This window comes from Vipera berus (genome assembly GCF_964194415.1).
Source record: "Vipera berus genome assembly, chromosome: 7".
Classification (NCBI taxonomy): Eukaryota; Metazoa; Chordata; class Lepidosauria; order Squamata; family Viperidae; genus Vipera; species Vipera berus.
In genome coordinates, this window is record NC_138209.1 from 10,213,964 (window position 1) to 10,240,417 (window position 26,454).

Here is a 26,454-nt window from a genome sequence, read left to right on the forward strand (position 1 = left end):
TGGATGGCAGATGTCTTGCAAATATACAATTCACTTACACTTTCCCTTTTTTCCCCATGTGATCCTTTTTCAAATACCAGAGAAATAGAATAGAAGTGACTGTAAAAGTTTTTCACATTTTGGGGAGTGCTTATGTAAGAGATTTAACCAATAAAATGATGTCTTTCCTGCCCCTTAAGATGTGACAGCATATTTTTCAAATCGTTACAGGCTGAAAGTATATTTGCTGTAAATCCTATAGTGGTAGCTTGCAGTTCTTAGTTTTCTCTACTAGCAAAGAGCCTTGGTGGAGCAGTGGGCTAATGCCTCCCTAAGTAACATCAGCTGCCTGCAATTAGTGCAGGTTCGAGTCCCACCAGGCTCAAGGTTGACTCAGCCTTCCATCCTTCCGAGGTAGGTAAAATGAGGACCCAGATTGTTGGGGGCAATTAAGCTGACTTTGTAATAATGCCGCTTGGGGTGTGTGTGAAAGCCCTAACAAGCAGGCATATACATAGAATGAAGGCTATTGCTAAGCACATTGATTTGTGCTTCTTAGATTGTAAGCCGCCCTGAGTCTTCGGAGAAGGGCGGGATATAAATGGGATTAAAATAAAAAAAAAAATAAGAGGGTCAGAAAAGTCAAAACCATAAATCATAAGTTCATTTTTGTGTTACACAAAAAGACTACAAAGGGTTTCCAATCAGCAGTAAAATTAGATATTTTTTTCTCCAGTCAAAGAAATCAATTTGGCCATCTCCCCAAGTTCTGTCATTTTTACCATCAACCATTTCTCCATTACCAAATCTTTCCGTTTTTGTGCATACAATAATCTCACTGCAGTTATCATATAAAAAACCAACATTCAATTTCTAACTGTTTGTCAATCAGTCCCAAGAAGAAGATTCTGATCTCAATTGTATATTTTTAAAATCCACCAAATCAGTGTATATATTTGAATCTAAAAATGTCCAGCTTTTTTACACATCCACCAAGCCTGATAAAATGTTTCTTCTTGTTCACTTTTTCGGCATAAATTTGAAAAGCCTTTTTACATTCTAGATAATTTCACTCGTGTCATATACCAGTAGTATATCATTTTGTAAAAATTCTCTTTAATGTTATAATATAATGTAAATTTCAATCCTCTCAACTATATATTTTCCCATTGTTCAATCTGTAATACTCTAACCAAGGTTTTAGCATACATTCTGTTACTTGTTTTTCTGTTTCATTTTTTTTTAAAAAAAAGTTTATACATTTAAGCAATAACATGTTCATCATTTGTGCACAATTCTGTTTTAAAATCAGACCTACAATGTTCAGACTATAAATTCCTTTGTCTACTTAAATCTTTTGGATAACTAAAAAAAAGCAAACCATTAGCAAACTGAACACAATTGGGACTGGAATTCCTATCTTACTTGTTGCGGTCATAAATCAAGTCAGACCCAATTTTATAACAATTTTTATGGCAGTCCTTAAGCAAATCCAGCTGCCCGAATGGATGTTTTTTGTCAGAAACTGGCAAAAAAAGGTCGAAAATCACAATCAGGTGACCATAGAACACTGCAACTGGTTGTAAATGTAAGCTAGTTGCCAAGCACCCGAATTGTGATCCTATGATAGTAGATTAGGTGTGATGCTTGTTAAGTGCACAAAAGGTCATAACTATGAGGCCATTGTAACTTTGAAGCATCATTAAATGAATGGTTGTAAGTTGAGGAGTAAGGTAGCCCTCAACCTATGACCACAATTGAGCCCAAACTTTCTGTTGCTAAGTGAAATATTTGTTAAGTGAGTTTTGCCCCATTTTACAACTTTTCTTGCCACAGTTGTTAAGTGAATCACTGCAGTTGGTAAGTTAGTAATACAATTGTTAAACCAATCTGGCTTCCCCATTGACTTTGCTTGTCAGAAGGTCACAAAAGGTGATCACATGACCCTGGGGCGCTGCAACCATCATAAATGTGAGTCAGTTGCTAAGCATCTGAATTTTGATCATGAGACCACGGGAATGCTGCAATGGTGTTGTAAGTGTGAAAAATGGTCATAATTCACTTTTTTCAGTGCCGTTGTAACTTCAAACGGTTACTAAATGAACTGTCGTAAGTCGAAGACAGCTGTACCGTTATATCCTTTTGCCACTATTTAAGTGGTGTATCAGTTGTCAAAATAAGTATTGTCTGAAACAAAAAACAGCATTGTAGGAAAGTCGTTCATTTTTATCGCAGAAATTCTCCCCAACAATGACAATTGGTTGGTTTTTTTTCATCTTAGAATCTAGCTCAGGGGTCTTCAAACTTGGCCCTTTTATGACTTGTGGACTTCAACTCCCAGAATTCCTCAGCCAGCATGCCTGGCTGAGGAATTCTGGGAGTTGAAGTCCACAAGTCATAAAAGGGCCAAGTTTGAAGACCCCTGATCTAGCTCATGTCATTTTGTGTTTATAGGAATGAGAGATACATAGTTCTTCTTTTCGTTTTTCTAAGGTCATGTTTCTTTTTTTTTTTTAATGAAACATATAGGATATGAATGACTCAAAAAATAGATATTTCTTAGGTAAGTTGTAACCATGAATTCCAAGCTTTGCAGACTCTTTTGACAAGTTATCAGTAACCCAAACCTGCTTACTCCGGCTAAAAAATGGTGGGTCCATCTGAATCAAGGAGGAATCAATCACCTAGAGAGAAGATGTCCTGAAATTATAAGACTCGGACTGTGGTTGCAGTCAGCTTAACAATAAATTAAATCAGTGTTTGTCCTAGCTGGGAATTTCTGAGAGTTGAAGTTGATGCATCTTGAAGCTTCCAAGGTTGAGGAATCTTGAATCCAGACAATCACCTGTCTGAGATGGTGTAGGTTCTCCTGCTTGAGCAAGGGGCTGGACTGGAAGACCTCCAGGGTCCCTTCCAACTTCTATTCTATTCTATTCTATTCTATTCTATTCTATTCTATTCTATTCTATTCTATTCTATTCTATTCTATTCTATTCTATTCTATTCTATTCTATTCTATTCTAAACACAGTATCACAGTTAGGTATGAATATGATGTCGAGAAGCCAACACAAACCACTAGGCATAGTTCTTTAATTGGTTTTAATTGACTTTTTAATTGGCTTTAATTTGATCTTTAATGGATCATTCAAGCTGATTGCTTAGTTTTTAATTGGACTGTTGTGCCATCCAGAATCAAACGCAATCAAACGCAAGTGAGATGGGCGGTGACATTCCCTGAGATAGATTTTTCATGGCCTTATCCTGAGTCTTTGGAGAAGGGCGGGATATAAATGGAATTAAAATAAAATAAATAAATAAATATAACCCAGGGGTCCCCAAGCTTGGCAACTGTAACATTTGTGGACTTCAACTCCCAGAATTCCCCCAGCCACCTGAATTCGGGGAGTTGAAGTCCACACGTCTTAAAGTTGCCAAGCTTGGGGACCCCTGATATAATCACTCCATACCTACAAATGTGAATGCAAATACAGCAGCACAGTGGGTGTGTGACAGAACATGATATGTTACACGTATTGCCAAAGAGCAAGAAGCCTAGGCTATAGGAATACATGAGAATGTCCGTAGCAAAGCAGTGCTCGTTGGCTTGTTTTTTAACAGAGTCTAGAAGTTGTATTGTTCAAGGTTAGGGCAGTTTTTGGTTTGTTTGTTCTGGCAACTTGACACTAAACAATATTTGTCTCAACATCTTTCCCACCAAACGTATTGGCTTGAAATTCACCTAGCAGCTGGGAAATTTGATTTCTATTGCAATGTTTATATTAGGTTAATTCTACTGCTGTATAGGATTTCAGTCCACTTTGGGGGCAGAATGGATATTTTTTTAACCTTGAATGCAAGTTTCCTGCGTACCAAAGTTAAAAAGTGTGAAATGACTCTTAGAAAGTATAGAGAGGCAATTCTCTAAAATGTGCAAAAAACAGTAATATTGTTCTCCATTGTTTTCATTGGTATAAATTACAGGTAGTTCTCAACTTACGACTGCAATTGAGTCCAAAATTCTTGTTGTTAAGTGTGCTGCCACCACGTGGCTGTTCTTGGGAAATTATAATATGCTAATTGGGTCTGCCAGTACCTTCCCCCTTTGTGATGTATTTCCTATCCTGCTCATGATGCTGTACTAGGATCCACCCCTTCTGGGTTGGACTTCCTCCTTCTCCTTGCTCCCTTGTGTTCCATCCTCCATTGTAACATCTGAACACAAGCCATGCGGACAGTAATCCTGTTACTGTCTTTTGACCTTAAAGCTCCGGCTAGATTCACCTGACCACACCTTCTCTGCTGTAACCACCTTCTACATGCAAAATAAAGGTATTTCAGATGAACCAGGTGCTTTATGAGTTCACTGTCTGGAAAGGGCCGTTAAATGTGACTAAATTCGCTTAAACAGACCAATAAGTGTCTTAACAAGGAATTAAAATCACGATCACAACGTGTTTGATCCAGAACATTAAGTGAGACAGATGTTATGTGAGTCTTGCTCCATTTTTCAACCTTTCTTGCCACAGTTGTTAAGTGAATCATTGCATTTGTTAAGTTGGTAACACGGTTGTTTAATGAATCTGGCTTCCCCATTAACTTTGCTTGTCAGAAGGCCGCAAAAGGGGGGATCACATGACATTGGGACACTGCAACCGTCATAAATACGAGTCACTTGTCAAGCATACGAATAATTGTAGGGATGCTGCAATGGTTGTAAGTGTGATAAGCAGTTGTAAGTCATTTTTTTCAGTGCCATTGTAACTTTTAGAGAATGCAGGATGGAAAAAGCAGAGGATGGAGATGAGAGATAAAGAAAAGAAAATATTGAATATGTTAAAAGGAAAAAAAAGATGAACATTTCCTTCTTACAGTTTGGACTTAAAACACAGGATCCAGATATTTAATCTGATCTGTCCATATAGATGATCTTTAAGACACCATGCACATTAATTATCTGGTTATTCTTGCTAATATCCAGTAATTGGATAAAGGCAATTCAATTTTGTTTTAACCACTAATTTCCAAACTAAGAAACAATTAAAAAAATTTCTATAAGGAAGATTTCTCCCACTGCTTCATTTAAAAGAACAGCTGGCATTTTTTTCTCAATGTTAGCAACTTTAAGATGTGTAGACCTCAACTCCCAGAATTCCCTTGCCCAGTGGCTGGGAAATTCTGAGAGTTGAAGTCCACACATCTTAAAGTTGCAAAAGTTGAGAAATGCTGAGATATAGAATGCAGAGGACATTGAATTCCATGATTTATGAACTCATTAATAGATTTTCTAAACTTCACCATAAACATGCTCTGTAGCCTTAGAAACTGAGTCGTTTTAAAAAAAATACCACTGCAATACCAGCATCAATCTTCTAACAATTTGGTTTGATAAAATGATTCAGGAAGAATTTGGTCAGTATAATCATGCTAAAAAGGTAGTTTGCTAGCTTAGAATAGGAAGAATCTTTTTCATTATTTGCTTTACTGGGTCCTCATGTGGACTTTTATTTTCCAAGAGTGTACACATATGAGCCAGGTGTCTGACATGTGAGAGACTATTCAGATGTATAGTGTGCAAAGAATGTTAGCAATTCTATGAAAGTCTGCCCATATCCATCCATCATTCGGTCATCATCTTGACACATCTGTGTCTCAAATTAAGGGGGGGGGAATCCGTATAAGCAAGAAATGTTTACTATGTGGAAAAAAAAATCTCCAAAAGGCAGGGAAAGTGATGGATGTACTAAAGAAGTGATATGCTTGTAGTAAGTTACACAATTTTAATGCTGCTGCATATAAAGAAATGAAAATCTTTATTAAAAAGCCTAGCTGCAGCTCACAAAAGCTGATGCCTTCTAATAAAATTTGTTAATCAAAACAGCACTATCAGACTCCTGGTTTTTTGGCTACCATAGATTAAGTTCTGAAGTATAAATAAAGGGAAAATGTTCTGTATTTACGAGAGCAATTGTCAGAACATCTAAATCACCAGGTTGACACAATTTCCAAAAGATTCCTAGCTGAAAACACAGGAAAACAGTGACATCTATTGTTAAAGATCAGCAAATTTTAAAATTTTCAGAGCTTTGGAACAGCTGCACCCTTATATGTCATGGTCTGTTTCTGTTTGCAATTTGTGGTAAACAGAATTGGAAATATTAACTATCCATGGGCTTAAATTCAAGATAGCGTTGGGCGTTTTCCAGGAAATCAAGAGGTCAAGACTTTCTGGGTAGAAAAAAAGAGTGTTTGGCGCCCACTGCACTGAAATATAATAGGAAGTGTTAGTGCCACTTTATACTGCTTTGGTAAGTGCATCCAGTTTTGGTCACTATGATACAAAAAGATGTTGAGACTCTAGAACAGACGTGTCAAACACGGGGGCCGGATCCGACCCGCGAAGTGGTTTCATGTGGCCCGTGAAGCCATCCTGGAAACAGTGAGGGAACGGCCCCCACTGCCTTGGCCCTGGCCCAGAGACCCTCCTCCTGCCAGAGATCCTAAGATCTGTCCCACTCCTGCCCAGGCCCCCATAGGCATCCTTGATGCGAACGATGTAGAGCTGGCCACGCCCACCCAGTAGGCCATACGCACTCTAGCCACGCCCACCCAGTAGGCCACGCCCACCCTGGCCCCTTGAGGGCAACCGCAATGCTGATGCGGCCCTCAATGAAATTGAGTTTGACACCCCTGCTCTAGAAAGAGTGCAGAGAAGAACCAAGATGATCAGGGGACTGGAGGCTAAAACATATAAGGAAGGGTTGCAGGAACTCTTATGTCTAACAAAGAGAAGGACTGGGAGTCCTTCCAATATTTGAGGGGCTGTCACAGAGAAGGGGGGGGCAATCTATTTTCCAAAGCACCTGAAGGCAGGACAAAGCAGATGGAAGCTTATTAAAGGAAGATCCAGTCTAGAATTATAGAGAAATTTCTTGTCAGTGAGAACAATTAATCTGTGGAATGGCTTATCTACAAAAGTTGTGGGTGCTCCATCACTGGAGTTTTTTTAAAGAAGAGACTGGACAGCCATTTGTCTGAAATGGGGATAGGGTCTCCTGCTTGAGCAAGGGGTTGGACTAGAAGACCTCCCAAGGTCCCTTCCAACTCGGTTAATTCTGTCTTATATAAAAATCAATTATGTCTATTGGGGGGGAGCAACCTCTTAAGGGGTAAGAGAATTGATCAGAGTTAGTTTCTTACATGGACTCCCCCATTTTAATGAGAAGAATGATCAGGATATTATAAAAAAATCGGCTAAGAGCATCATGCTTAGAGACTGCATAGCATTAAGGCTTCTTCAAAATTCATTTTATCGCTGTTCTGTTCTAAATCAGGGTTGTAGTTGTGACAGATCATAAATGTTCATCACAACTACAGGTAGATCTCGGCTTTCAACCTTTCGTTTAGTGACCGTTCAAAGTTACAATAGCACTGAATAAAGTGACTTAGAAGAAGACTTATAAGCCTTCGCATTTACGATTGTCATAGCATCCCATGATCACGTGCTCAGAATGTGGGTGCTTAGCAACCAGCATGTATTTAAAAATGGTTGTAGTGTCCCAAGTGAACTGGACACCATTTGAGGACACACACACACCCCTCCAACCAGCTTCCAAGAAGCAACGTCAATGAGGGAAGCTGGATTGTAGCAAAAAACGGCATAAAATTGGGCATGATTCATTTAACCACCACCTTACTTAGCTTTGGAAATTCTGGTCCTGGTCAAAAGTTGAGGAATACCTATATGATCACCATCACTTGGGTAGTTCTCCTTGCCAGTGTGAGTCTTAAGAATTATGGGAACTGAAAACAATCTATCTGGGGACATCTGGTTAGGAAAGGCTGAATAACAGCTGAATTAAAGGACTTAACTGTTTAATATTTTAGCAGCTCTTTTTTCATATACGGGACTGAGGTATGTTTGAGTTCTCACTCCACTCTCTGACCATTGATGTGATAGCCCTACATTATTTATAGTTTCAAGTTGGCCAGTTTTTATTGTGGCTTTGCTGTTTACTTTGTTGACGTTGTAGTATGTTTTGACAGTTTGATTCTTTTTTACGAAGAATTGTAAAAGTTCGATGGAAGTGTTTTATAAAATGCCTTTAGCCAATTAATCTCTGTGCACAGCAGTGTTCAAGAGGTTTTGACCCATGATTTTATATTGTCATTTGACTGTTTAGGAGAACGATGTTTAGGAGAACGTATCAAGTGCTTTTTTTGGTGCAAAGGAAACTTGTGTCCCTGTTTAAGGCCTAGACTTGTCTGTAGTTGCTCACATGCAACTAATGTTGGCTTAATTAATTTTGGTTTCATTTGTGTAACTTTACTGGAGAGCTCTCCAGTCTATTCCTGTACTGATCCATTGTGTGAGGATTCTATCCATTCGTATGCTTTTTTATATTTGGTCAGAAACATAAGAATACATTCCTTGTGGAAGAATCTGTTGACAATTTACTATTGATCCTTTTTTAAATTGTCTGATAGCCCCCTTTTTGAGGATTCCCTCCCCCTTTTTGAATCCCCTTCTCCCATGCTTCTTGGAAGACTTACCAAAGATCTGAAATGAGTCACTTTCAAAAAAGCTCCAGATATTAGTCTAAAGATTAGTCTTAGGGATCTTACCAGTTTTGAAGAAAATATGGATCTTCTATACGAAGATATTCATGTCTCCATGAATTTGATCTGCTGAATGTTGAGCTCTACATTTTCAAGTGCAAAGACCAAACTAATTGTGTTAGATATTTACAGTTCTAAGCAGATATGATAATTTGGGCATCTGGTGTTCTGAATGTGCAGGCATACACACAGGCAGAGCTAGCGCAGAATAAAATGAACCCGAGGTGGAGAATTAAAGGTTTGTCTCCATCCTTGTCATTCCATTGCCTGGCTGTAGGTGTCCTCACTTTCCCTATTTCTAAAGCAAGGAACTGCCGCTCAAGTTTCAGAAAGGTCTTAAAAAGGAGAGGAATACAGAACTTATTTGTAGCACTGGATGTTTTCGTAAATAAAATTTTCTCGTTCACATAAATCAACAAATACAACAATCCCAGGTTTCCTTTCCCTTTCTTGCATTTTATTTTATTTTTATTTTAATCCCATTTATATCCCGCCCTTCTCCGAAGACTCAGGGCGGCTTACAATTTAAGCACAAACCAATGTGCTTAGCAATTTGCGTTTCCTATCATGTTTAATCCCTAAATTTCATTTTTTTAAAAAAATATTCCAATTATTTCCCAGCAGCAATGTAAAAAACAAAACAAAAAACCCTCTTTTAAATTAGGCAGTTGGATAGATTAAAAAAAGGGGTGGTGGAAATAGGAGCAGAGTTTGAGGAAAGAGCTGAAAATCCTCAACCTTTCATCAGTGGCCCCAAAGGTTAGCTTGATCAATATTTAATGGTATTAAATGATACTGAGAATATTGAATGCTGCTGAAAAACGTGACGAGACCAGAAGTGTACTATTCTTATCCAGGTCCCTATTCAAGTTCTAAATAAGAACAGCCAATGAGATTTTCATTACATGCCAAAGACTGAAGCTGAACTAAAAGGAATCTAGATAATCCATCCTGGACTTAACAATTGTAGCAACATTTCTTAAAAAGAGAAGATTTGGGGTTTGTTAAGATGGCTATAGGACAGGGGTGTCAAACTCAATTTCATTGAGGGCCGCATCAGCATTGCGGTTGCCCTCGGGGCTGGGTGGGTATGGCCAGGGTGGGTGTGGCCTACTGGGTGGGCGTGGCCAGCTCTACATCGTTCGCATCAAGGGTGCCTATGGGGGCCTGGGCAGGAGTGGGACAGATCTGAGGGTCTCTGGCAGAAGGAGGGTCTCTGGGCCAGGGCCAAGGCAGTGGGGGCTGTTCCCTCACTGTTTCCAGGATGGTTTCGCGGGCCGCATGAAACCACTTCGCGGGCTGCATCCGGCCCCCGGGCCTTGTGTTTGACATGTCTGCTATAGGAGAATATTATATTTATATTTAAAATGAAACCCTCATAAGGCCCCCAATTCTAACAAAGAAGCAATCATGTCTCAGCTGCTGGATGTTTTGTGTTGTCTTCTTCTCATTTCAGTCAACTAGAAGCCCAAATCATTTTTGAACATTCATTCTCTTTTCGAAAACCAATTTAGCTTACCACCCTCTCAGTCCGTGCATAGCGTGGGATTATGACAGGAGCTGGCTCAAAATTCTCTGGGCTGATTTAATAAAAATAAAAGAGAAACAGGGAAGGGTTTCCTGGGACTCTCCCGATGTCAGTATTTTTGTTTTTGTTTTTCTAGGGATCCTTGGCAGCAAAGAGGTGTATGTTTTCAATCTAACCTCCCTCACAAAGTCCGAAAACATCTTGTCGGCTCTGTTGCATTACTACGTCGGAGATCTTCAGAACAGCAGCACCAACTGCCCTCAACCCAACACCTGTTCTCATCTGGGCCCCCGAAAATCTGACCTACAGATCAGGCTTCTGCTGTTCAGTTCTCCATCTTCAGCAAACCAATCTCGAACCCTGGGACGTTACTTGGTCAACGTCTCAACCGTTTTGCAAGACGACCATTTGTGGCAGTGCAAAAACATCACTCAGGACTTGAGCCGAGCAAAGGAGAGCAACCATCTCATGATCGGGGTCCAGATGGCCTCTGTTGGCCAGCCTCCCTGGAAGAGCCTCCATCTCCGCTATGAACCCTACATCCTTGTCTACGCCAACGACTCCGCCATTTCAGAACCGGAAAGCGTGGTTTCTAGCCTGCAAGGCCATTGGAATCCACCGCCTGGGACTTTCCCCAAATTGGATAGCCGGTCAGTCAGTGACCTCAGTGGTCAGCGGCCCAAGCGTTCCACCAGCTTTCTTCTCCCCTTGCAGAACAACGAGCTTCCGGGGGCCGAGTATCAGTATAGTGAGGACGAAGGATGGGAGGAGAGGAAGCACTACAAAACCCTCCAGCCACGGCTGGCAGAAAGGGCAAAGGTTAAGAAAAAGCCCAGGAAACACAGTCATTCGAAGAGCCAGACGCTCCAGTTTGATGAGCAGACCTTGAAAAAGGCACGGCGGAAGCAATGGAATGAACCGAGATCTTGTTCGAGGCGCTATCTCAAAGTAGATTTTGCCGATATAGGATGGAGCGAGTGGATCATTTCTCCTAAATCTTTTGATGCTTATTATTGCTCAGGTGAATGCCAGTTCCCCATTCCGAAGGTACCGTATCTCTTTTTTTAAAAAAAATCATTTCTTTCTTTCTTTAAATAAAAAAAGTGTTTTGTTTCTTTACCACTGGGTGCAATATGAAGGAAATCCTCTCTTTTAGCAGTCCGAATGTGGCTTTGTTTTTAAAAAAAAAACCTCAATAAAAAACCCAGCTTGCTTGTTATTAAACTACAGTACAGCATGTAGGAAATGGGCCATTTACTAGATAGATGGGCTAAATAAAGATCTGCTTTTAAGGGCCACTGCTGTCAAAACTAAGTACAAAGCCAAAACTGGTTGATGCAGGGTTATAAAAAAACAATATTACAGAGGAGAAATGCATCAAATTTTACAGTAAAGCCCAAGACACTGTCAATTTCTTGCTGCATAATAATGATGCAGAACTCCTAAATGCCTATTTAGTTAATCGCTGCTAATCCCACTCCCTGTTGCCAGTTTCTTAAAATATAATAATGTTGAATTCTGGGTGAAAGTTGCAGCCTGTTTCTAAAATGTGCTTTTCTGAAAAACAAGTGCTCTGTATGGATTTAGGATGCCACAGGCCAGGAGAAATCCAGAGGGTAAAGAGATTGCAACCAGGTTTCAGAGGTTTAGATTGTGCACAATAGTTCAGTCAAATCCTTTGAGTGGATGTCATGCATTCATTCTCTCATATCTGAAACACTTGCTGTCCTTCCATGTCCTCCAGTGTCAACAAGCTTCTGCTGGTGTAAAGGCTAGAGAAATTTTTTGAAACTGATTAATAATTCCCCCAATTAGAAAGCAAACAAAGGAAATATTCCTTAAATCATAAAGTCAGTCTCATCTGATAATGTGCAGGGTTGGCATGAATAGGATAGGATAATAATAATAATAATAATAATAATAATAATAATAATAATAATAATAATAATAATAATAATAATAATAATAATAATAATAATAATAATAATAATAATAAATAATAATAATAATAATAATAATAATAATAAGAAGAAGAAGAAGAAGAAGAAGAAGAAGAAGAAGTTGTTGTTGGAAGGGACCTTGGAGGTCATCTAGTCCAACCCCCTGCTCAGGCAGGAAACCCTATACCATTTCAGACAAATGGCTGTCCAGTCTCTTCTTAAAAACTTCAGTGTTGGAGCATTCACCACTTCTGGAGGCAGGTTGTTCCACTGGTTAATTGTTCTAACTGTCAGGAAGTTTCTCCTTAGTTCTAGGTTGCTTCTCTCCTTGACTAGTTTCCATCCGTTGCTTCGTGTCCTGCTTTCAAGTGCTTTGGAGAATAGCTTGACTCCCTCTTCTTTGGGGCAGCCCCTGAGATATTGGAACACTGGTATCATGTCACCCCTCACCCTTCTCTTCATTAAACTACACATACCCAATTCCAGCAACCGTTCCCTATATGTTTTAGCCTCCAGTCCCCCAGTCATCTTTGTTGCTCTTCTCTGTACCCTTTCTAGAGTCTCAACATCTTTTTTACATCGTGGTGACCAAAACTGGATGCAGTATTCTAGGTGTGGCTTTACCAAGCCATTGTAAAGTGGTATTAGTACTTCACGTGATCTTGATTCTATCCCTCTCTTAATGCAGCCTAGCACTGTGTTGGCTTTTTAGCAGGGATAGAATAGAATAGAATAGAATAGAATAGAATAGAATAGAATAGAATAGAATAGAATAGAATAGAATAGAATAGAATAGAATAGAATAGAATAGAATAGAATAGAATATGAAATGGGATGGAATAGAATAGAATAGAATAGAATAGAATAGAATAGAATAGAATAGAATAGAATAGAATAGAATAGAATAGAATAGAATAGAATAGAATAGAATAGAATAGAATAGAATAGAATAGAATAGAATAGAGCTGGAAGGGACCTTGGAGGTCTTCTAGTCCAGCCCCCTGCTCAAGCAGAAGAACCTATACCATCTCAGACAAGTGACTGTCTAGTCTCTTCTTAAAAATCTCCACTGTTGGAGCTCCCACGATTTCTGGAGGCAAGCTGTTCCACTGGTTAATTGTCCTCACTGTCAAGGAGTTTCTCCTTAATTCCAGGTTGCTTCTCTCCTTGATCAGTTTCCAACCATTATTTCTTGTCCTTCCCTCTGGTGCTTTGGAGAATAATTTGTGGCAGCCCCTCAAATACTGGGATACTGCTATCATGTCTCCCCTATTTCTTCTTTTCTTAAGACTAGCCAGACCCAAGTCCTGCAGCCGTTCTTCGTATGTTTTAGTCTCCAGGCCTTGGATCATCTTACTTGCTCTTCTCTGCATTTTTTCCATGGTTCATGGTACAAGGAACTTGTTGAAAGAAAATACAGTTAGTCCTTGATTTACAACCATTTCTTCAGTGACCGTTTGAAGTTGCAGTGGCATGAAAAAGGTGATTTATGACCGTGTTACTTACACTTACGACCATGGCAGCATCCCCATCATGTGATCAAAATTTGAACACTTGGCCACTGACTCATATTTATGACGGTTCCAGTGTCCCGGTTCAAGTGATCCCCTTTTATAACCTTCTGACAAGGAAAGACAATGGGAAAGCCAGATTGACTTAACAACCATGTTACTAACTTAACAACTGCAGTGATTCACTTAACAGCTGTGGGAAGAAAGGTTGTAAAATGGGGCAAAACTCATTTAGCAACTGTTTTGCTTAGCAACAGATATTTTAGGTTCAGTGGGAGTTGTAAGCTGAGGACTACCTGAATTAAGACGATCTCAAATGCACCCAGTAACCAGCATCAGGTTGATACTGAGATGCTATTAATAAAGTCAGAAGCATTGCACACTCCTCAAATGTCATTCAAATCACAATGGCATTCATTTAAATCTGATGACATTCTCAAATGTATTATAACTATGGTCTGCCTAAAAGGGCATTTAGGTGATCTGCATAACAGCATTGTGCCAACCAGTTAAAATACATAATCAAGCAACTGCATTGCGTAGACAGTTGTACACCAGGAATAGTTTTGGAGCATGCCTAATGTTTGAGTAGGGACGCAGTGGCTCAGTGGGTTAGGACGCTGAACTTGTCGATCCAAAGGTCGGCAGTTTGGCGGGTCGAATCCCAAGTGCTGTGTAGCAGAGTGAGTGCCTGTTACTCGTCCCAGCTTCTGCCCACCTAGCAGTTCGAAAGCACGTAAAAATGCAAGTAGAAAAATAGGGACCACTATGGTGGGAAGGTAACAGCGTTCCGTGCGCCTTTGGCGTCTAGTCATGCCGGCCACATGACCACGGAGACGTCCTCAGACAAGCGCTGGCTCTTCGGCTTTGAAACGGAGATGAGCACCGGCCCCTAGAGTCGGAAACGACTAGCATGCATGTGCGGGGGAACCTTTACCTTTACCTAATGTTTGAGTGGTGTCCCTAAGTAAATGCAATCCAAAGTTGATGTAATTTTACATGTATTAACTGCAGCAAGAATTGTATTGGCCCAACATTGGAAAAACAAAAAAATTACCCACTGAAGAAGAACGAATTAAGAAACTTTTAGAGTGTGCAGAAATGGATAGATTGACTTTAAAGATCAAAAAGAGAGAAGACTCAGTGTATTTTAGAACATGGGATAATTTTTTATCAATGGCTAGAAAAACGAGTTAGAGAGAAAGGAATGTGCTATGTAACAATGAATATATACTAGTAAGAAGAAGACTGTCGAGCGATTAATTAACGTATTCTTTATGATAATTAGTTAATACTCATTGGGTTTTTTCCTTTTAAATACATGTACCCAGACAACATGCTCTTTGCTAAATATTAAGAATGTTATTTTCCTAATCCTATAAAAACTAATAAAACATTTTTTAAAAAAAGAGTTGATGTAATCTAGAGAAAAGTACACTGGACAAGCCACTCATCTGAAATGGTATAGGGCAGGGGTAGGCAACCTCGACTCTTTTATGACTCATGGACTTCAATTCCCAGAATTCCTGAGCCAGCTATGCTGGCTCAGGGATTCTGGGAATTGAAGTCCATGAGTCATAAAAGAGCCGAGGTTGCCTACCCCTGGTATAGGGTCTCCTGCTTGAGCAGGGGGTTGGACTAGAAGATCTCCAAGGTCCCTTCCAGCTTTATTCTGATTGATTGGTGCAATTCAGATTGCATTAAAGCAAGGAACGGCATTGATGGCCTGCCCTAATTCATCATATTCTTCCTCTGCCACGTTCAAAAATTACAATTTGGAGGGACCATTTGCAGGTTGTCTGTAGCCTCACTTTAGGCAGTTTTGCTGCATTTCTACATATTGGCGGTTAATGTTTAGATTATGTCAGTGCTTTGTATATTTCCTTTCCTTCTCCAGATCCACATATCCAGCCAGACACTTCCATGCAAAGGTGCACTGAGAACGTGTCTAGTCACCAATATACAGTATATATATTCACTTTCACTTCAGGCTTGCTAAGGTTTCAGCGTAGCAAGTGAATGTCAGTGAATAATAGACTACGTGCATAGACCCACCGTGCATTGCTTCAGATTCTGTTTGAAAGCGAGCCTCTGCAGTGCGGGCGGGTTTCTTAATGAGTTGTCAACAAGCTGTGTTTGCACTCCTGCGTGTTCTGAAGAACGGCTTCTGAATTGCAGCGGATGGGAGAGGCAAGTGTTTGGAAGCCAGTGATATGAAGTGCAGAGTTTCCTTGCCTTAAGTTCCAAGTGCTTTTCCCCTACTTAAAGCTGGTATCTGTCTGGACTGAGCGCCTGTTACTTGTCCCAGCTTCTGGCAGCCTAGCAGTTCGAAGGCACGTAAAAATACAAGTAGAAAAATAGGGACCACTCCGGTGGGAAGGTAACAGCGTTCCGTGCGCCTTTGGCGTCTAGTCATGCCGGCCACATGACCACGGAGACGTCCTCGGACAAGCGCTGGCTCTTCGGCTTTGAAACGGAGATGAGCACCGGCCCCTAGAGTCGGAAACGACTAGCACGCACATGCGGGGGAACCTTTACCTTTATAATATAAAATACAAAAGCAAACAGTAGGAAAAATAGGGGACAGAAGAAGGAAGAGAAAAGTGTAAAGAAGTAGGAAAAAAGAAAAAAAAAAGGTTGGCTTCCGAGACCTCCTTTGATGCAGTAGAATAAAGTAGTAACATCAAACCTCAACTTTTTACTTTCTTTAACCACAGATCTACCTAATCAGCAAAACCCAAAATCAAAATTTCACTTTTTTTTTTCCATCTCGAGCACAAACTCCGGAAGCAGTTTCCAAGTAGAAACCAAAGTAATTGTATTTTTTTTTCTTTTACCAAAGTAGTCAAATTAGCCATCTCTGCTAACTCCACCAGCTTTTGCAACCATTCATCCATTGTGGGGATTGAAGAGTCTTTCCATTTTTATACATAATGTAATCTTGCTGCCGCCAATATATATCTGTCTGGACTGTTTCAAAGGAATTCTGCAGCGATGGCACAGCCCTTAGGCTTTAATGCTTAGATGCTTGCAGAGTTAACTCTGAATGCTTTGAAGTTACTGTTAGCATTGGGGACCATGGGCAATATTGTGTAGTAGGCCCGACGCAAGGAAGAGACGCCAGCCGGTGTGTGCGTTCAGCTCTTTATTGGAAGGGGGGTAGCGAACTGGGGAATGAGGGTTACCTGGCCTCCTTAAATACCTAGCCAGGTAAGCGGACAGCCAATGGGGTTGGCCCTAGGTTTCCCGCCGAAACTGGGTTTCCCGCCAAAACCGTTCAGGCCAACGCCCCCTGGTGGCTGTTGCTATGCAGGTGCCTGCATACATAACAGGCAATATCTGTATCAAATGCTTTTTTAGGTTTCAAGATATCAGTAGAAATCAAGGCCTTAACGGAGGCAACTAAGGAGACATTTCTTGACCATTAGAAGAATTAATCATTTAACAACTTGCCTCCCGAAGCTTTTTTTAAGAAGAGACTGGACAGCCATTTGTCTGAATTGGTATAGGGTTTCCTACTTGAGCAGGGAGGGGGTTGGACTAGAAGACCTCTAAGGTCCCTTCCGACTCAAAAAAGCTTGGAAAGCAATAGAAGGAAAGGAAAAGGAATAAGAAAAGGGAATTGAAAAGGAAAGAATTATTTCACAAAATAACGTTTTCTTCTTTCCTTTCCCTTTTTCTTTTTCTTATTCGGTTCCTTTTTCTTATTCCTTCTCCTTCCCTTCTATTGCTTTCCAAGCTTTTTTGTTTGTCGGTTTATAAAAAACCTCCAGTTTTCTAGGAGAAAATTCAGACCAAAAAGCAAGGAAGAGGGAGCAAAAGTTTCACGTTTCCCTAACACCCTTAAGGTCTAAATAGCTACAAAACACGTTGCATGTCAGTTATGAAGCACTAACTGCTTCCTGTTTGTCAAATAAAGATTTGAAGCCCTATTGAAGAAGTATTGTCTGCAAGATAAACACAGCCAGAAAAATAACCCTCGGGGATTAAAAATGCACAGGTACTGGTGGAATTCAATCTGCAACCATGAACTAAGACCTGGGCTTTTTTTGTCATAGAACGCTCAGAACGGAGTTCCGGCACCTTTTTTGGATGGAACCTTGTAGGGTAGGCAAGGCGGGTTGTATGACATTGTTGTGATTCAGGGTCAGCCCGTGGGTTCGGCAGTTGGGTCGGACGACTCAGAGGAGGAGGAGGAGGGGGGTGTTGAAGAGCTTGCTGAGGGGGTTGGACAGCTTGATGAGAGCCCTCAGCCAGGCCCCTCCCACCTGGTCACGACGCAGACCCAGCTGTGTGAGCCTGACAGCGTGGATGAAGATGACCCACAGCTGGCCCTGTTCAAGGACGCCCGACGCAGGAGGCAGTCAATCAGGAGTAAACAGAGGAAGGCAATGGGGCTCCTCGGAAGGAGACAGAGAGAAACCACGCCCTGAACTGTATATAAGGGGGAATGCGTGGGAGGGCTGGTTTGCTGAAGGCAACCGCTTGAAAAGCTCCTGTTTCTTGGTTTGTGTCTTGTTCTATTTGTTTTTGTAACAATAAATTTGGCAGGCGTAATTCCAGCCTCTTGCCTTCTTGTTAAAGGGGTTGTCCCTGCTTTTTCTGCAGGGCCGGTAGCAGGCTGGTACAGAACAGACGTGTGAGTTCCGGCACCTTTTTCTTTTACAAAAAAAGCACTGCCTAAGACCATTTTTCATACTTAAGACCATGGCAGCATCCCCGTGGTCACATTGTCAAAATCCGGATGCTTAGCAACTGACATGTATTTTCTAACAGTTGTCGTGTCCCGGTGTCATGTGTTCACCTTTTGCAAAATCAACAGGGAAGCCAGATTAACAACCACATTATGAACTTAAACAGCTGCAGTGATTCACTTAACAACTGTGGCAAGAAAGGTCGCAGAATGGGACAAGACTCCCTTAGCAGCTGTCTCGCTTAGCAACAGAAATTTTGGGGTCAGTTGTGGTCGTAAGCCGAGGACTACCTGTACACACAGGTCTAGTTTGATTCCTACTGTAGATGCTCAGAAAAGGATTGTTCCATAGTCTTATTTTTTTCGCAGCAAGGGTTTTAATTTCAGGGCTCTTGTTATGTAGCTGGAAACACAAGACATTTAGCAGGAAAAGCTTTTCTCATGATCTGAAGCTCCCTCCTTACAAAAGCTTCATTTCATCAAGTACCTGGATGATAGTAAGAGACAACTGAGCTTAAACGAGAAGGACGGGGAAGGCTAGATTTTCATTTTGAACGTTTGGCTTTACTTTAAGACCATTTTTTTTCCTCAGGGCTAGCTGGATAATTGCCTTAGAAAGAATTTTCCCCAGCTGGCATGGCCTTGTGACAACAGGATATCTGTCTGAATATTTACTGACATTTGTTTTATTTCCCTTTGCCATTTTATGACCTTTCACAAAGCCTTCAAGGCAGCTAGCAATTATTTTTAACAACTTGGTCATTGAGAAAAATTGCATAATATCAAAACTAAGTCAGACAAACCAAAACATAATCAGCACCATCATGACAGTTCACTCATGCAGCTGATGTCACATTTCCCAAACCATTTTTCTGCTGCTATTTCTCCCTTTATTTGCACTTTCCCCCCACCAAATTATGTTTATGGTGGTTTCCCTCTCCTAAAAGACGGATGTGATTTTAAAGCTGCAGAGCCTGCTTTGCATCATTTTGCTGCACTATTTCCTTATACTTCAGCAAGGGGGAAAAGATAGCTTTTTCAGCATGAAAATGAACTTATGTCTTTTTTCCTGAGATTATTCATCATTTTATAATATTTTTTAAAATGACATGGTATATGCGTGCAGAGAATCTTAAAAAAGAAAAAAGTAACTTTAAATAGCAACATATGTTTTGCAGTATTCCCCAAGATGAAGTTCTATAGGTGAGTAGTGGTACCTATTCATACCTTAAAAACATTTTTAAGAGCTTAGAAATTGCCCTTTTTAAAAAAAAGTCCTTTAGAAAGATGGGGCTACCACAGAAAAGGCCCTGTTGCCAGAAGCATAATAGAACTTAAATGCAGACTTGGAAGCTGAGCTACTGAGGTTATTGTTAAGTTATGGAACTTTAAGCCTTTTAAAGTTCAATATAGTTCCAGGCCTGAGGCCTGAAAATAAACATGTATTGCATTTTTGACTGTCTAGTTCCCACAAACTCTCTAACAAGATCTGTAGGAGAAGGACAGGTAGAGCCTGTTTGGGGTGGGGTGGGCAGAGTCAAGTGAGGAATCAGCCTGGAATCATTCTGTTCCCACAAGCAGTTTAATTACAAACCCTCTTGAATTCTATTAATTCTTAACTAGCATCAATTTAATGCTGGCCATTAGTTGACTGGATAATTGTGTATAGGCCTGAGCAATAATTTCACCTTAACTGGAAATTAATGTGTACAGGTAGCCCTCATGACCACAACTGAGCCCAAAATTTCTGTTGTTAAGTGAGACATTTGTTAAGTGAGTTTTGCCCCATTTTACGACCTTTCTTGCTCCAGTGAATCAATGGAGTTGTTAAGTTAATAACATGGTTGTTAAGTGAATCTGGCTTCCCCACTGACGTTGCTTGTCAGAAGGTCACAGAAGGGGAACACATGACCCCGGGATACTGCAGCGGTCATAAATATGAGTCAGTTGTCAAGCATCTGAATTTTGATCACGGGGATACAATAAAGATTGCAAGTTTGAACTTGGTCTTAAGTTACTTTTTTCAGTGCTGTTGTAACATGAAACGGTCACTAAACAAACTCTTGTTAAGTCTAAGACAGAGGTAGGCAACCTTGGCTCTTTTATAACTCGTGAACTTAAACTCCCAGAATTCCTGAGCCAGCCATGCTGAGGGGAAAGGGAGAGGTTTCCTAGCTGAGCCATGCTGGTTCAGGAATTCTGGGAGTTGAAGTCCACGAGTCATAAAAGAGCCAAGGTTGCCTACCCTTGGTTTAGGACTACCTGTAATTGTGATTCTTCACACCCGACACAATTTCAAATTGTTGAAATTCTTTAGGAATTTCAAATTCTTCCTTAATAATTTACTATGTATCATTTTATTATATTTCAGTTTTGTTATTCATTTTATTACAAAAACTCTCCTCTCAGTAAGATGTTTGTATTAAACATTTTGTTAAGCATGTTAGTTCAGGCTTGCAAATGCATTTTAGAAATAACAGTAATCCACAGACGGGGTGTTTTTTTTATCCCATCTATTCTGACTGTGTTAGTCATCTGCAGTTATATTGACTATTTATGCAAAATCTTGGTCAGTGAGATGTGATTCATGGGAAGCACAAGCAACCAAGCAAATTGCTACCTTACAAATCTATACGAATTTTGTTTTTTTAGGAGGCCAACTGGCATGTCACATTATTGTGACTTTTTGAACAACAGCAAAAATAGTACCAGCATTTCTCATCCTTTTTCCACCATAATAGGCTTCTTTCAATATAATAAAAGACAATTTGCTTTCAAAAGAATGCCTTTTTGAAGAAGAGGATTTACTGAGAAATTTACTGTATAAAAAAAGGCATAGAATCAACATCACATGAAGTATTAGTACCACTTTATAAAACCCTAGTAAGACCACAGCTGGAATACCGCAGCCAATTTTAGTGACCATATCACGAAAAAGTTGTTGAGAGTTTGGAGAAAATTCAGAGAAGAGCAAGTAAGATGATCAAAGGCCTGGAGACTAAAACATACGAAGAACGGCTGCGGGACTTGGGTTTGGCTAGTCAAGAAAAGAAGAAATAGGGGAGACATGATAGCAGTGTTTCAGTATTTGAGGGGCTGCCACAAAGAAGAGGGGGTCACATTATTCTCCAAAGCACCAGAGGGAAGGACGAGAAACAGTGGTTGGAAACGGATCAAAGAGAGAAGCAACCTGGAATTAAGGAGAAACTTCATGACAGTGAGGACAATTAACCAGTGGAACAGCTTTCTTCCAGAAATCGTGGGAGCTCCATCACTGGAGATTTTTAAGAAGAGACTAGACAGTCACTTGTCTGAGATGGTATAGGTTTTTCTGCTTGAGCAGGGGGTTGGACTAGGAAGACCTCCAAGGCCCCTTTCAGCTCTATTCTATTCTATTCTATTCTATTCTATTCTATTCTATTCTATTCTATTCTATTCTATTCTATTCTATTCTATTCTATTCTATTCTATTCTATTCTATTCCTAATAATTCTCTATTCTATTCTATTCTATTCTATTCTATTCTATCTATTCTATTCTATTCTATTCCTCATCCTCATCGTTAATCTGCAGTCACTTGTCACTTGTCTGAGATGGTATAGGTTTTTCTGCTTGAGCAGGGGGTTGGACTAGGAAGACCTCCAAGGCCCCTTTCAGCTCTATTCTATTCTATTCTATTCTATCTATTCTATTCTATTCTATTCTATTCTATTCTATTCTATTCTATTCTATTCTATTCTATTCTATTCTATTCTATTCCTAATAATTCTCTATTCTATTCTATTCTATTCTATTCCATTCCATTCCATTCTATTCTATTCATTTGCTCCCAGGATAAAGAGAAGGTAGTTAAGTCATTGCACAATTGTCTCATCGTTAATCTGCAAACTGTGGCTTCTCAACTCTTTAATTAAAAATTCTTTAGAAAAAGAAATACTCTCAAGAGAATGTTTGAAAGACAAAAAGATGTTTCAGTTTAAAACCTGAAAACCTCAGCCAAATGATATTTTGAGAGAGGCTGGGCTTCTCTTCTAGTTGTCAAAGTTCTTCTAACTTTCTGAAAGATCACAAGAGGCCACCCATCAGTACATGACACAACATAGATTGGGACATAGATTGATTTTTGGGATAGGGGGCTAAGGGAACTGGAAGTGGGAATAGAAGGAGGCAGGTATATATGGGGATTCTCAGTCACCCAGTTCATGGTTGTCCCCAGGTGCTTTTTCAGGTGGCAATTGGACTTGTTTTTTGTTGTGTTTTTTGTTGAAGATGTTTCGCTTCTCATCCAAGAAGCTTCTTCCGCTCTGACTGAATGGTGGGGAATGGAAGGATTTATACTCCTTACAGACTGCTGGTCATTTGCATTCTTTTAGAGAGTCGTTGAGGCCACTTGGAGGTTTACCTCTGTCCTCAAATGGGTGTGGGGCCTTCTTGGCTGCTCTGTGTCCCTTCACTGACTCATCCCCAACAGCCCACGCCTGTCTTCAACAGTGAAAGGACATTCTTTTTAGTTGTCTTCTGCCAATATTTATTCAGTTTTACAGAAGACAAAGGAGAAGAAGACTCTGGGAATTTCTTTCCGGGGTGCGATGTGGTGGAGAGCTGGCCATGAGCTGTGTGGAATGACTTTGTCTTTCATGATACAATCATCCTTGTGGCCTTCAGCCTCCCAGTTTCTCATTAAATCCTAAGGGAAGCCCTCAAGAAGAACTTCCTCAAAAACATCTTCAGAAGGATTTGCAGCTGCCCCTACCGGACAGGTTGTTCTTCCTGAAGAAATTATTGGAACTTGGAAGAACTTTGGAAAAATCAACTACTGAACTTCTCAACCTCAAATGTATATAAAGATTTTTTTTAAAAAAAGGCCTTGTTGTGCTTACCTCTCAGTAATAATTTGTGGGATTTGATGTCTATTCTTCATGGATTCAGGGACAGTGATTCCTAACCAATCGCTTTCAGATCTACCTGTAGGACAGTGTTTCTCAACCTCAACAGCTTTAAGATATGTGGACTTCAACCTCCTATAATTCTCCACCCAGCGCCGACTGTGACAATTCTGGAAACTGAAGTCCATATATCTTCAAGTTGCTGAGGTTGAGAAACACTGCTCCAGGAAAATGCCACTTCCCAGCTGAACTGATAACCATTTGATAACATATTTGCAACACAGGTAGTCCTCAACTTACAGTCACAATTGAGCCCTAGATTTCTCTTGTTAAATGAGACATTTGGTAAGTGAGTTTTGCCCCATTTTACGACCTTTCTTGCCACAGTTGTTAAGTGAATCACTGCAGCTATTAAGTTAGTGGCACAGTTCTTAAGTGAATCTGGCTTCCCTATTGACTTTGCTTGTCAGAAGGTCGCAAAAGGGGATCATATGACCCCGGGACACTGTCACTGTCATAAATATGAACCAATTGACAAGTGTACGAATTTTGATCACATAACCTCAGGGACACTACATGTACGGTAAGTGTGAAAAATGGTCATAAGTCCCTGACATAAGATCACTGAACAAACGGTTGTAAGTCAAGGACTTCCTGTAGACCAGGGCTTTTCAACCTTTTCACCCATTGTACCACTTTTAGGATATGGTGACATCCAAGTACCACCAGTCGCCTAGCAAGGTGTCAAAAACTTGATGACAAAAAAAGAGGAAAAAAGTGATAAAGTACAGGTAGTCCTCGACTTACAACAGTTCGCTTAGTGACTGTTCAAAGTTACAATGGCACTGAAAAAAGTGCCCCCCCCAAGCCACAGCCGAGAAAGACACCTGCCCGCCCACCCGGCAGCGCTCTTCCTCCTGTCCAAGGTTTTCATTGTTGTGAGCATTTCTGTTGAGGATTGGCAGTGGGGGGGGGGGTGTTTGATTTTTATTACCCCCGTCTGCTGGGTGGTTGCAGCAGGTTTTGGTCACTTCACAATGACCCTGGGACACTGAGACCATCATAAATATGAATCAGTTGCCAAGCATCTGAATCTAAATCACAAGGAGATGCTGCAACATTCCAGCTGATCGGCGCTTCTTCTGGGCTCAGCAGAAGCGCCAGAATCAGCACCGAGCTCCAGCTGGAGCCTGGCGCTGATCCTGGTGCTTCCGCTGAGCCCTGACATTCCTGCAGCTCCAGCCGTCTCTCGCTCAGGCTTGTGCGTTGCTGCCACCAGTTCAGGTCATTCCCCTCCCCTGCTACCACTTTTCTAGGATGGTCACGTACCACCTGCCAGGTGCCAATGTACCACAGGTGGTACCTGTACCACTGGTTGAAAAGCCTTGCTATAGACATCTGTCCATTATTCATTGCTGTGAAGAACCTGGTGTTTTGTGCCCCGTTGGCCATGTACTGAGTTTTCTTATTTATCTTCTTCTCTACAGGCCCTGAAGCCGTCAAACCATGCAACCATTCAGAGCATCGTGAGAGCCGTAGGGGTGGTTTCTGGCATCCCGGAGCCCTGCTGTGTTCCAGACAAGATGTCACCTCTCAGCATTTTATTCTTTGATGAAAACAAAAACGTGGTACTCAAAGTTTATCCAAATATGACAGTGGAATCCTGTGCCTGCAGATAACATATTCCTGCTTTTCTACGGTGACTTTGTTGCTTCGTAAAGCCTCTCCTCTTTCCATTTTCCAAAGCATATTGTCGTCCGGTTTTATGAATGGATAAGTAAGCAAGAGCTGAGAAGGAACATGGAATAGGTTTCCTCAACTGTAATTTTCCTACTGTGCGCATAGGGAAGGACATTTGGAAAGCTCACCACAGGGGCAAACAATGTGGGGAGGTCTCGGTGGTGGTGGGAAAATAGGAAAATGAAAACTGGAAAGAATTCATCGGGAACTGAAGATTAGCAGGAAAACACGATATATATTTTTATGCTATGTTTGAAGAGCGTTCACCCAAGCTGCTGGTTTTCCAATGTACTCTTCCAGAATGTAATGGTGAAGGAGATTTAATATCCACCTTGTGCTTTTGAAGCTAAGCTTTCTAATTTAGGTTATCTGAAGACTCAAAATATACCATAAGCTAGTAAGATCCTACTTCCCATATTTCAAAGATTCAAATAGTCTAACCCCCCCACCACACAAACAAACACCAAAAATTGTGTGGGTTTTCCTGGCATAGCATGTCAGTAGTGTTCTGTTCTACCCCTCACATAAGTCCAGGCTGTCATTCTTAAAATTATAGGCACTTTTTATCTGAGAGCAGAAATGCGTATTTAGTAAAGATCGAGATACCTTACATCTCTGTTTGCTATAAAATCTTGAACCTTGATCTCTTATCTCAGTAGTAAATACCAGAAAGAAGTGATAAATGGGGTAGACTGGCAGAAAAGAAGGCAGATTTTAATTTGTCAGTCAATTATGGTAGCCAATAATTGTAATGACCATTTCACAATGGGAATTGTGAAACTTATACATTTTCAGTATATTATGGGCAGGGAGTCAAGATGGCAGCCATGCCCATAGGATTGAAGCTGCCATTTTGACTTTTTATTAGCCTGCTATAGAGAACCTGACATAATAGTCAGTCTGTAAGGGAGGCTGATGGTTTGTAAATTTAATATATGTATAAATAAAACAATTGTCTACTCAAGGCCCAGTAGGAGTAACTTCCAGGGTAATGAGTATAAAATTGCAGCCTATCTGGGTGATGATCTCTACAAAGTGAAGTAAAGGATTAAAGTATAGCAAATATGACCCATTTGGGAAGGGAGCAGGTAAGTTCTTAACTAGGACCCAGATCATCAAAGTTGAGATACCATTCCTTGATGTATTGGGTTGATTTCAACACGCTGTATGAACTTAGCCATTGGAGTTTGTGAAGATGATCTGTGGCTATATAAGCTAGCTGAATTGTGATGTATTTAATGAACTATGATTAAATCGTGGCTTAGCAAGATGTATGAACTCAGCTTTGCTCTCAGAATCTACTTCAGTGGTGAAGTTAGTTAGAGGCAGTTGTCCCAATATACGGTATCCATATGTGTTGCAGAAAGGGGTGCCCATGGAGGAACAGTCAAGATGGCAGCCACAATAGAAGCATAGCTATTAGAAGCAGGCAGCCATCACTTGTTATGAAAAGCCAAAGCCAGTAGCTTTATGGTTTGCCACACATATTATAAGAATCTCCCCTTCCCAGGAATGACCAGATAAAGCTTCATGGATTTGGGGGGAGGTCAGGTTTATAC

The 26,454-nt window shown here is 40.5% G+C and overlaps 1 protein-coding gene across 1 annotated transcript in view; it reads left to right on the top strand.

Annotated features, from left to right (window-relative positions):
• BMP3 (bone morphogenetic protein 3) overlaps positions 1 to 24,851 on the top strand; it is a gene marked incomplete at its 5' end in the record, with an annotated part of 33,715 nt that extends 8,864 nt beyond the window's left edge. The window contains 2 exons of the mRNA XM_081332132.1: positions 10,262 to 11,172; positions 24,643 to 24,851. Coding sequence (XP_081188258.1) covers positions 10,262 to 11,172; positions 24,643 to 24,834 — 1,103 coding nt within the window. The 3' untranslated portion in view covers positions 24,835 to 24,851. The remainder of the gene's footprint in view (positions 1 to 10,261; positions 11,173 to 24,642) is intronic.
• Positions 24,852 to 26,454: the final 1,603 nt, after the last annotated feature.